This window comes from Spodoptera frugiperda, chromosome 24, assembly GCF_023101765.2.
Source record: "Spodoptera frugiperda isolate SF20-4 chromosome 24, AGI-APGP_CSIRO_Sfru_2.0, whole genome shotgun sequence".
Taxonomy (NCBI): Eukaryota; Metazoa; Arthropoda; class Insecta; order Lepidoptera; family Noctuidae; genus Spodoptera; species Spodoptera frugiperda.
In genome coordinates, this window is record NC_064235.1 from 6345550 (window position 1) to 6358140 (window position 12591).

At 42.2% G+C, this 12591-nt stretch overlaps 2 protein-coding genes across 2 annotated transcripts; both read left to right on the forward strand.

Moving 5' to 3' along the window:
- Positions 1-1810: 1810 nt before the first annotated feature.
- Positions 1811-7749, forward strand: LOC118278557 (clotting factor B-like). Its single transcript, XM_050703384.1, has 8 exons — positions 1811-1943; positions 2348-2445; positions 3241-3308; positions 4120-4187; positions 4630-4757; positions 5949-6020; positions 6782-6894; positions 7629-7749. Exons 1-8 carry the CDS (start codon positions 1847-1849, stop codon positions 7747-7749), a joined length of 765 nt encoding a protein of 254 aa, XP_050559341.1. The 5' UTR covers positions 1811-1846.
- A 342-nt stretch (positions 7750-8091) lies between these two features.
- Positions 8092-11615, forward strand: LOC118278721 (serine protease snake). Its single transcript, XM_050703386.1, has 4 exons — positions 8092-8095; positions 8775-8905; positions 10154-10285; positions 10765-11615. The coding sequence occupies exons 1-4, from the start codon at positions 8092-8094 to the stop codon at positions 10927-10929; spliced, it is 432 nt and encodes a 143-aa protein (XP_050559343.1). The 3' UTR covers positions 10930-11615.
- The last annotated feature ends 976 nt before the right edge of the window (positions 11616-12591 follow it).

Consider the following 12591-nt stretch of genomic DNA (forward strand, 5'->3'; position numbering starts at 1 on the left):
TGAATCTTAAACGTTGGGTTCGATTCCCGAAACGAGAAAACATTGAAGTTGTCTCTACCAAACCCTATTTACTTGTAGAACAGAAGGTATAATGTTCCATTGTACCTCACACTGCATATAAACAGCCTGCAAGTGGCCCCTGCTTCACACTTATAATCAGAAATAATTCTCAGGTCCAGGGGGCCTACTCTAATTCAACGAAAAACGAAGTTTCGTCCGAAACTTCGCAGATTTTCATATTATGTTTACAGTACTCTCAACGGATCTTGGCAGGTCTGTACTATGTGCAGAAGGCTGCGCAATAAGTATTTTTAGAACCAAATGGTGGCATGAGGCGAGGTGTGGGGGCGGCCATCTAGGCTAGAGATTGACCATTTCTAAATACAATTGACCCTTTACACTTATTGCGCAGCCTTCTGCACGTAGTTCAGACCTGCCAAGATCCGTTGAGAGTACTGTACCTTTAGTGAACAAAAATGAACGAATAAAATGAAGATAAATAAATAGGTTTAGATTTGAAATTAAAAATAAACCGTTACTTTGTAATTTTATTAGTATAACAATAAAACGTTTAATCTTCGAAGATTAAACGAAACTTCGCATTCGAGAACCGGAGTAGCCCTACATGCTTCCTCACGATGTTTTCCTTCACCGTTTGTCAGTGGTGTCTAAATAATATTAGAGTAAGTAAGTACATACAACTTGGAAAAGTCGAAAAACCGAAAAAAACCCAGCAATATTTTGCCCGACCCGGGAATCGAACGTGGCATCATCTACTGCGCAAAAAACGTAAGTTTACTTGTGGCCTCGTGTTGGCATTTCATGGTCATAAGAAATGTCACATTGGAAACGAATCACATTAATTTGTAGTTTTATACAACATTTGATTATTGTGTGACACGGTAGTAAAATCCATCGCCGTGGCTCATAGGTTAAGGAGCTCGCTTCTAAATTATGAAGTGCAGTATCGAATTCATCCGGAGCTGACGGACTACCTAGCGGGTTTACCGGGGCTCCGGCTGGAAAAGCAGGAGTAGGAACCGGGTGGTTTTTAGTCAGTAAGAGTCTGACACTCCCTCTCGCCTCGCCCATGGCGAGAGAAGTTACTAGATGATTATGCCCTCTCAAAATAAAAAGTATCTAAATCAGGTAAAGAAAAATGGGGCTTTTGTCATTAAACTGTTTTTTTTTTTATGGTATAAAACGGTAAATGAACAGACGGATGGTAAGCAACCGCCGCCGCCCACATCACTAAAACACCAGAGGAGTTACAAGTGCATTGCCGGGCTCTTAGGAATTGGCGGTTAGGAATTTAATGGTTGTTGGGGAATGGGGGTTGGGTAGATTGGGAAAGGGGAATTGGGCCGTTTAACATTTATTTTAATGACTGCCTCGTTGGTCGAGTGGTTGCAAATGCGACTGCCAGAGAAGGGGTCTCGGGTTCGTTTCTCGGGCCAGGCAAAGAATTACTGAACTTTTTTCGATTTTCAAAAATTACTCAGTAGTGGCACGGAGTCTGGAATTATGCCCAGTATACGGCAATAGGCTCACCCCCTATTACATGGAACTTGTAACACAAATAGTGAAAAGTGGGTGTACATTGTATAGCGGCATTACGTGCCGTAATGTGCACCTCTGCCTATTCCTTCGGGGATAAAAGGTGTAACGTTGCGTATATTTTAATGTACTACTTCTTGTTGGTTGGATTGGAACTAAACCTTATACTATGTCGTTACAAATCTAAGGCTTGTAATCCATAATAGCGTATCATGTTTTACCACATTCACACATCTTAAAATACAGCGTTAAACTAAAATCTGTTTCTATACAAATGTGTTCGTGAAAAATGCAGTGTGTTGTGTTTTTATTTTACGTTTATTTCATTGTGAATCTATGTTTTTGTTATGAAAACAGTCATAGTATCTTAAATCATAACACTATAGGTATGTATTTTTCCTGGTAATTAGTGAACGATATTTAAACACGTGATTGTACTCATGATTACAAACAACTTTCCCGAAGAAACTTTTTTTGTATTCTCATTAGTTTTATTTTTATCATAATAATACTCTCACGCGACACGGCGTGAGTGATCTAGACGCAAAAGCGATGCGGTGTGGCGCGGTGCGAAAACACCGTCCCTTGACATTTTCCCAATCCCCGATGGGGAATCGAAAATTGGGAAGGGGGGTAATTGGGTTTCCGGTAACCCCACTCATACAACGAAACACAATACAAGCGTTGTTTCACGTCGGTTTCCTGTTAGGCCGTGATGTAGTATGACCTTTGTGTTTGGTTACCAAACATTGCACATTGGATCTTGGTACAAGAGTAGCTTATTTTCCAGGTTCCAAATGTGCCTGGAATGGACTGAATGGTACCTGTACCAGTTTAGTAGATTGTCCATCAGCACAGCACGCCATCAGTGGTAGACGACACCCATCAGTAAGTAAGCTAATAGGGATGACGACGGGGTATGAAAATTAAAAATCTATTTAGTTCGTCAGTTATGTAATGAAAAAATATTAGACACGTATTTTTTTATTCTGTCATATAAGATAACAATACTTAGACAAAACGAATCAAAGTTTAGGAGTGGGAGGAAATACGTCATTTCTACGTATAAAACTTACCTAGAAATAACGTCACGCGATACATCAAAATCAATATTTCGAAAGTAGGTACATATTTGTTTTCTTGAGAAATTAAAAAAAATACGTGTCTAATGTTTAAAAATAATCTAGAAGACGGACATTAAAATAGAAATTAGTCATCTACCTAATTACAACCATACCGCATTGAGCAAGCGTGGTGATTAATGCTCAAACCTTCTCCGTGTGAGAAGAAGCCTTTGGTCAGCAGTGGACACTTATAGGCTGATGATGATGTGGTATGGATCTTTCAGGCGTTGAAAGGATTTGTACCTATTTTAGTTATTTTTTTATGGTATAAGCCGGTAAACGAGCAGACGGATCAATCGGTAAGTAATCGCCGCCGCCCATGAACACCCGAAACGCTCAACGCACACACAACGGCAACGCACTTGTAACGCCTCTAGTGTTGCGGATGTCGATGGGCGGCGGCGATTGCTTACCATCAGGTAATCCGTCTGCTCGTTTACCGGCTTATACCATAAAAAATCCTTCCGATAAGTGTGTAGTCATGGGGAGGACTGTGTGAGGCAGTGGACAGCACGTGGTTCTGATATGTGCATGTTGATGATATTTGATGGTTTTTCAGGTATGTTCCTTCGAAGGAGTGACGCCAATAGTATGCTGCACTGCTGCAGAAATTGCACAAAAGAATAGGTAATTAGCTAGTTTCCCACTAGTCAAATTCAATACTTTTTTCGAAACGTCAAAAACGTTTTTTTATATGAACTTTGTATGAAATACTCTATTATGACGTCATCCGATTTTTACGCCAAATAGCACACTTATTTGTAGAAAGTTTGTTAGAAAAAATAAAAAAATAAATAGATCATGAAAGAAATGAAAGTGCGATTATTTTTTAATATTTTATTCTATTGAAAAGTTGTTGTTTTTGACCGAGGATACTACCCAATTATTTACATACATACATAAATGTCCCAGAGGTTTAACACGCCCGTTACTCATGCATACCCATGCATGAGTAACGGGCGTGTTAAACCAAAACCTACCGACGGCAAGTACCAATGTGACTTTTTCCGAGTTATATGTACTTTTTAAGATTGTTTAGATTTCACTGTCAAGTGGTGAAGGAAAATATTGTGAGGAAATCTTTTTTTTTGAGCGGGAAAATAATCCAATGTCTTCTCCCGCCTCGAGTGAGGCGGGAGGGAGTGTAAGACTGTTACTGTTCCTTCTCCTGCTTTGAGCTGGAGCCCCGGTATCCTTTTACGTTGTCCGCACCTCCGGAACGTAAGGAAACCTGGGTTTATAATATCGCATTATAAGTTTGAAATCGCTAACCCGCATTGAGCAAGCGTGGTGATTAATGCTCAAACCTTCTTCTTGTGAGAAGAGGCCTTTGGTCAGCAGTGGCCACTTATAGGCTGTTGATGTGATGTGTACATTATACATAGGTACTTATGTTCAGTAATGGGTGTATTTTGGATGAAATATGTTTATCTTTCAGTGATTCTATGGAAATTCCCACTTACAAACCATCTTTACGGTACAGACCAGGCAGCAAAGCGGAACGACGTAAGTTTTTTTTCTTTAATGAACGCTAAACGTACCACGACCTAACTGACGGACTAAATAATATTTTTAATTTTCATACCCCGCCATCATCCCTGTTATGATTTTTTTATAACTTTCGTGAGACATACTAAATTAATTATTAAGTTATCGGCTTACTCACGTAACTGTTTGACTAGGAACTCTATCAAGCTTTCCTAGAGAAACTCGAGTCGCCAGTAGCGGCGCGGCAATCGCGGAATACAGCTGATGAATATGAGCCTCTAGCATGGCTTGAAACTAGTCGAGTTCCTCGTCAAACAGTTACGTGAGTAAGCCGATAGCATAATAATTAAATAAAAATTGATACTCGATTGAAAAACGTTGTGATCCTGGCTTGTATTACTTATAAGATTTTGAACTTAAACCTTTAAAGAAGAATAATTAATGTTATGATTTGTTTCAGAATGTATGGAATTCATTCGTACGATGGAGTATTGCCTCGGTGAGATGGACTGGCGAAGATCTGGTGATAACAATGCATCAGACGTGACACCATCCTCGAACACATCCACAACTGATTCTCTTGCCGACGTAAGCATTTTTTTTTTGAGGGGAGAAAATCATCCAATGACTTTTCTCGCCTTGGACGAGGCGAGAGGGAGTGTCAGACTCTTACTGACTAAAAACCACCCCGTTCCTTCTCCTGCTTTTCGAGCCGGAGTCCCGGTAAACCCGCTAGGTAGTCCGCAGCTCCGGATCAGGCATCAGCCCTGCTGGGCTCCATCTGTGGTGGTCTGATGGCTCTTTGAGGCGTACTGACGTAAGTTTAGGACTGACGTAAGCTGCGGACTACCTAGCGGGTTTACCGGGGCTCCGGCTCGAAAAGCAGGAGAAGAAACGGAGTGGTTTTTAGTCAGTAAGAGTCTGACACTCCCTCTCGCCTCGCCCAAGGCGGGTGAAGTCATTCAATGAATTTTCAAACTAAAAAAAAATTGCTTATTAATGATATTTTTTTGAGGGTAGAAACTCATTCAATCTTCCTAACTTGGGCGAGGCGAGGGGAGTGTCAGAGTCTTACTGACTGAAAACCACCACGTTCCTACTCCTGCTTTTCGAGCTGGAGCTCCGGTGACCCGCTAGGTAGTCCGCAGTTATGAGTCAGGCATCAGCCCTACTGGGTCCCATTGGTCACATGGCTAGAGGCAGAGGTGCACATTACAGCACGTAATGCCGCTACCCAATGTACACCTACTTTTCACCATTTATGTTATAAGTCCCATGTAATTAGGGGTGAACCTATTGTCATATATTATGGGGCACAATTCCAGGCTCCGTACTATTACTGAGAAATTTTCAAAAAACCGGAAAAAAGCTCAGTATTACTTTACCCGGGTTAGGGATTTAAGGGTTGTTGGGGAATCGGGGATTGGGAAGATTGGGCCTTCCTAACCTCACTCACACAACGAAACACAACGCTCGCGTTGTTTCACGTCGGTTTTCTGTGAGGCCGTGGTATCACTCCGGTCGAGTCGGCCCATTCGTGGCGAAGCATGGCTCTTCCACACTTAAAATGTTTTAGGACGTGGGGTAATGTTGATCCATATCCTTTGTGTTTATTTTATTTATTTATTAAGTGTCACCAACATAAATACAGCAATATTGCACAATAAAAATAACAATTACATACAAACTACCTTAGGCTTATCTGTATTTACAATTTATAGGTAACCACAGCATTGTGTTGTATTAATAATAACCAATTTTTACAATATTCTGTTTAAGCGATCCAGGGGTTACGGTTCTCCCGTCATCTCACACGGCATGCCAGCCTTTCGTAACCAGTACCGACATATGGTAGGTTCTATTCTCCGTCCTCATCAGAATTTTAATACACACAAACACACAACGTCACGCCTTTTATCCCCGAAGGGGTAGGCAGAGGTGCACATCACGGCACATAATGCCGCTATACAATGTACACCCACTTTTCACCATTTGTGTAATAAGTTCCATGTAATAGGGGGTGAGCCTATTGCCATATCTTGGACATAATTTCAGACTCCGTGCTACTACCGAGAAATTTTCGAAAATTCGAAAAAAAGCCCAGTAATACTTTGCCCGACCCGGGAATCGAACCCGAAACCCCTTGTTCGGCAGTCGCACTTGCGACCACTCGACCAACGAGGCAGTCAGAGAGTCGAGTCAGAATTTTAATATGCTTGCTAAAGACTATTTAATAAAAAAAATAATCTAAAGACTGTTGTTTCAAACATTGGGACGGAGACGGGGGCGGTAACCTCACTCACACGGCGAAACACAACGCAAGCGTTGTTTCACGCCGGTTCTCTTTGAAGTCATTAGGGGAGGTCTATGTTCAGCAGTGGACGTCTTATGGCTGATATGATGATGATAATGATGACTAAGCCCTCACATTTTTTTTTGACGGGGTAAAATCATCCAATCACTTCTCCCGCCTTGGGCGAGGCGAGAGGGAGTGTCAGACTCTTACTGACTAAAAACCACGCCGTTCCTTCTCCTGCTTTTCGAGCCGGAGCCCCGGTAAACCCGCTAGGTAGTCCGCAGCTACAATTACATTGCTGTGTCTCATATTCCAGGCTCTCTTAGGATACGGAGACTCGATAGACACAGCGGAATGGCTTTGTGGTGGGTCCATCATCAGCAAAAAGTTCGTGCTCACCGCTGCACACTGCATTTCCAGTCCTAGTGTGTAAGTATCATCATATCATATCGTCACGCCTTTTATCCCCGAAGAGGTAGGCAGAGGTGCACATTACGGCATGTAATGCCGCTGTACAATGTACACTCAATTTTCACCATTTATGTTATAAGTCCCATGTAATAGGGGGTGAGCGTATTGCCGTATACTGGACACAATTCCAAACTCCGTGCTACTACTGAGAAATTTTCGAATAACCGAAAATATCCCAGTACTATTTTGCAAGAGGTCCCGTGAAACGAACTCTAGACTCCATGTCCGGCAGTTGCACTTGCGACCACTCGACCCACAATGAACAAGCGTGGTAATTAATACTCAAACCTTCTCCGAGTGAGAAGAGGCCTTTGGTCAGCAGTGGACACTTATATTATATGCGCGACGATGTTGGCTCGTTAGACTTTTTTGAACGGAGGATGAATCATAATGCATAAGACTTCTCCCGCCTTAGGCGAGGTCGCTAGACTACTGACTGTTGTGCTACCCCGTAGCCTATTCCTGCTTTTCGCAGGCGATCCGAACCCGCTAGTGTGATTCCACAGCTCCGGTTCGGGCATTAGACGGGTACTGGGCCCCATCTGTGTATGTGTCTGTATGGCTCTGTAGAGGCGCGCGCGGACACAGCGACGACAATCCTAGTGTGCACGCACGGGTCTGGTTATTAAATGCTTTGTTGGAAATCCAGGGGACGAGCTGACCGTTAGCTAGCCGTTCCGTATCATTTATAGTAGGACGGACTCCCAGTACTACTGGCAGATACACAACGTCACGAGAGTGATCCCTCATCCAGGGTACCGCGCCCCTCACAAGTACCACGACATCGCCCTCCTTGAGATGGATAGAGAGTAAGTGAAGAGAAATTAAGGGGCCACCCATAAATTACGTCACACGAATTTCATGATTTTTGACCCCCTCCCCCGTCCTTGTCACAATTGGTCACATTTGTGAGACCTCCCCCTCCCTAGTGTGACGTCACATTTTATAATTTTACATCTACATTTTTTAGATAATAGTGTTTTAACAGATAGATATAATCTATCTGTTAAAACACTATACTATTGAAATGTGACGTCACGAAATTTAAGACCCCTACCGCCCCCTTGTCACATAAAGTCACACTTCGTCGACCCCTCCCCCTTAAAGTGTGACGTAAGTAATGGATGGCCCCTAATTCAATTTATTCATTCTTTCATGCGTTAGTTCGTTCGTGGCTGCGTTTTGCCGCTTGTGTGAGGTATGCTTTTTTATGGAACACGTCGGTAATCGAGCAGACGTATCACCTCACCGAAAACTGACGTGAATTTAACGGGTGCGTTTTGGAATCGGGGATTGAGAAGTAGTTACCGGATTCCCCCTAAAGGGGGAATTGGGCCTGCGGTTCCCACTCTTCGCAACGAAACACAACGCAAGCATTCCGTTTTACGTCGCCTTAAATTCCTAACCCCGCAAAAGGCCGGCAACGCACTTGTAACGCCTCTGGTGTTTCAAGTGTCCATGGGCGGCGGTGATTGCTTACCATCAGGTGATACGTCTGATCGTTTACCGGTGTTCCATTAAAAAAATTAGGAGGTGCATTACAGAAGTTTTTATTATTTGTTTACGCATGTTGGGGGCCCTGTAGCCCAGGGTCCCAATAGCCCAGGACCCCTGTAGCCAGGGTTATAATTGATACGGCAGACACGGTGCTGGCTACGTCCCAGGGGCCTTAGTCTGCTATTACAATTGTGTCAGAATGGTCGATCACTGAGCAGTACGAGAGGGATGGAGCTATACAACCTACATAGCTCCAGGGTCCCTCTCGCACTAGCCCAGTGATCGACCATTCTGACAAAGCCCAGCAGACCCTAAAGCCCAGGACAATAGTCTGTAGCCAGGGTATAAGTTCTATACAGGCGAGATAAAACCGGCGTGTCTGGATGTGAAGCCTGAACCGGACTTTTTGGCAGAAGCCACAGGCTGGGGCGCGCTCGGCCATCACAAGGAACTGGCAGATACCTTGCAAACGGTAAGAAGTATATAAGTCCACCTTTGTATGATTGTACATAAAGTGTAAAATAATAATAATATTACATTTAGATTAAAATTGTTCAACAGGCCTCTGCGAGTTGGCTTCGGCTGCTCGTACGCCTTCCAAAGGTCCAAGGACGTGCAAGGAAGGGACATACATAATATAATAAGTATCATGTTTCATCATCAACATCACCTTTATTTTTTTTTTTTGATAACGAGACGAAACCTTCAGAAGGCGCTTTCTGGGGATAAAAAACTAAGTTGTCTGGGATTTTTACCTCATTAAAACCACACCGGTGGCCACCCTCAGCAATCTCAGTCCTCTAATAGACCTGGGGGCCTACTCTAATTCAACGAACGAACGAAAAAACTTCGCAGATCGCATACTACAATTCTATTTATTGCGAACTTTCGTGAACAAAAATGAACGAATGAAGATAAATAAATAGGATTTGATATGAAATTAAAAATAGAACGTTATTTCAAGTAATTCTTTTAGTAAATTAATAAAACCTACGGCCGAAGATTACACGAAACTTCGGATTCGAGAACCGGAGTAGGCCGCCCTGCTCCGGAGCGCCCACGGTGCAACGCCTGTTACGGCACATCCCTAAGGAGACGTGCGTCTCCCATGAGCCTCGCTGTGCAAGTTACACGGCAGCACGTGACCACTGTGTCACCATCTTCCCTGGGTTCACTGGGTGGGCACCTAGAGTCTCCCCTCTATGCATATCACCATCACCTAACAATACAATACATTTTTAGTTACCCGACTGCGCCAGAAGGAGGGTTATGTTTTTCGAGAGTATGTATAACTAGCCTCACTAAGTCTTCATATTTAGAATGGGTCCCGACTGCTGCTTGTTTTAGGGTTTTTCATTTTATAAAGAAACGCAGTCGGGTTTTTTAGTTTTTTAATTTTAATTCCGCTTATACCTGTATTTATTAGCATGCAGCGTGCAGCACCGCCCTCCCGCCCGCAATATGCTCATGCAGCAGAGTTGCAACATAAAAACACACTCGAATTCAAACCGCCGAGTCAACACCTCCTGAGGATGCTCCGTGGAGGAGCGAAACATACGTCGAGTGGTATATTGCACGTCATGTGTGTGTTTTATGTTGCACCTCTGCTGTATGATCCGTCTGCTGGTTTGCCACCTAAAAACTCTATTTATTGACCGTGGAATCGGTAAAAAACCTAATAACCGACATTGTCAATCCACGAGGCAGTTATTGTTTCCAGGTGACTCTTAGAAAGTACGACACGCAGACATGCTCCAAGCTGTACCCGAAGCACCGACATCTGGTCAAAGGTTTCGACGAGGCCACTCAAATGTGCTACGGAGATGACAAGGACCCTAAAGACACCTGCCAGGTACTTATTCTGAACCTAAACTGAACTAAATCTATAGGTTAGGTGGCACTTATAGGTTAGTGAACACTGAAATGTCGTTTAATGTCACCTATCTTAACTAAGGGGTTTTGTTTTTAATGGGACAAGCCCGCCACAACCTTCCAAAACTGCTGCAACTCCTGTGCACCAGGATCTACAGTAGATACAACCATGAAAACACCGGAACACTGAAATCCGGCGCGTCCCAGGGACATGAATGACTGTCTTGGATCCCGCAACGAAATAAATTAGAAAATATTATTAGAGGATAAGAAAAACAAAACGCTAAGGGTTTCTTAAATTTAAGAGATGTTGGTGAAAATAAGGATAATTTGCTAATTGTATCTTGCTAAGTGTACATAATGTAACACCCGCGTTGTAACACTCATGTTATAAATCCCATGTAACAGCCGCGTCTCTCGCCATACTACGCATGTGTCAAAAGTTCACCATACTTGCAGGGTGACAGCGGAGGCCCTTTACAAGTGAAGAACAAAGAACTATGTTTGTACCGAGTCCTCGGCGTCACGTCGTATGGGAGACAATGTGGGCAGACGACTGGCTCCGGCATCTACACCAGGGTCTACCACTACCTGCCGTGGATTGAAAGCATCGTGTGGCCATAAACACTGGGACACTACAACGTGTGACACTTTTTAACGTCACTGTAACATTCATGTGACACTTTTATCGTCATTGTAACATTCATGTGACACTTTTATCGTCATTGTAACATTCATGTGACACTTTTATCGTTATTGTAACATTCATGTGACACTTTTATCGTCATTGTAACATTCATGTGACACTTTTATCGACATTGTAACATTCATGTGAAAATTTTATCGTTATGTATATAATTTTATCGTCTTTGTAACATTAATGTGACACTTTTATCGTCATTGTAACATTCATTGGTCAATTTTATCAACATTTTAACATTAAGCCCATTAAGGGCCACTTTTATCGTCATTGTAACATTCATGTGACACTTTTATCGACATTGTACCATTCATGTGAAAATTTTATCGTAATTGTAACAATTTTGTGTCAAAATATTTTTTACCGTCACACTTAGCCAAGTCATTCAGTATGTAGATAAGAAAATAAAGACAGATTCAGTACAGAGACAGCAACCATTGGTAGTCTAGAGCCGACTGAGTTACAAAAGATATGGCTTCGTTACAAGATATACGATTTAGTATAAAAAATAACAACTGGCTCTTACCTGCATACTAAATAATTTTGTTGATTTGTACGTCAATATCACAAATGTATGATAAGATAATATGAAATAAATAATTAAAATAATTTTCTTAATGTTTGTATTTTAAACTTCAGCTATTTTTTTTAAGAGGGGAAAATCATTCAATGACTTCTCCCGCCTTGGGCGAGGCGAGAGGGAGTGTCAGACTCTTACTGACTAAAAACCACCCCGTTCTTACTCCTGCTTTTCGAGCTGAAAATAGGTGTAGGAACGGGGTGGTTTTTGACACTCCCAAGGGGGAAAGTTATTAGTAAAATAGTAAATTCATTTATTTCAGGTTTCAGGACCCATAAAAATTTTACAAAATTCTTGCATGCTTTATAAAATACATACGGTAATAAAAATACAATGTTCAATGTTTATAAATTATGTCAAAAGAAAAATAAAAATAAAAATAAATAAAATAAAATAATCAAGATATATGTCCAGAAATTTAAATCCATCCATAATTAAAGTCAAAAATTTTGATACAATAAATCAATTTACAATAAAAGTCAAAAAATACACAGTACACAGACACAAGACTACCGTTGTAACTTTTGAATTAAATAAATAAAATAAATAAAGACTAATAACGCCTGCAAAATGGCTTTGGCTGAACATGCCTGCTGCAGCAATGCAGCATGTAGGCGCAGTCCAGTCTGTCAGCAATCATCGCCAGGACTGTGTTGGAGCTGGCCCGCACTCTGCGCACCAGAGACATACTTCGCCTGCGCATAGATGTATAAAAACAGGCGGTGCGCTCCTGCGCGAACATGCCCGAGGCGCTGCAGAAACGAGGCAGCCCCACCACAATCCTAAACGCATTATTGTAGAGAACGCGGAGGTCACTATAGCACTTTTTTGTATAACGAGCCCACAGACTGCAAGTGTATAGGGATGTACAATACGCTCTAAATAGCGTGACTTTTACCTCCCTTGAACACCTAGCAAACCTGCGGGCTATCATGTTTGCTCGTATTGAAAGCGACCTCCGCTCTCTCTTAAAAAAAGCTTAAAAAAGAGTTTGTATGGAACTTTC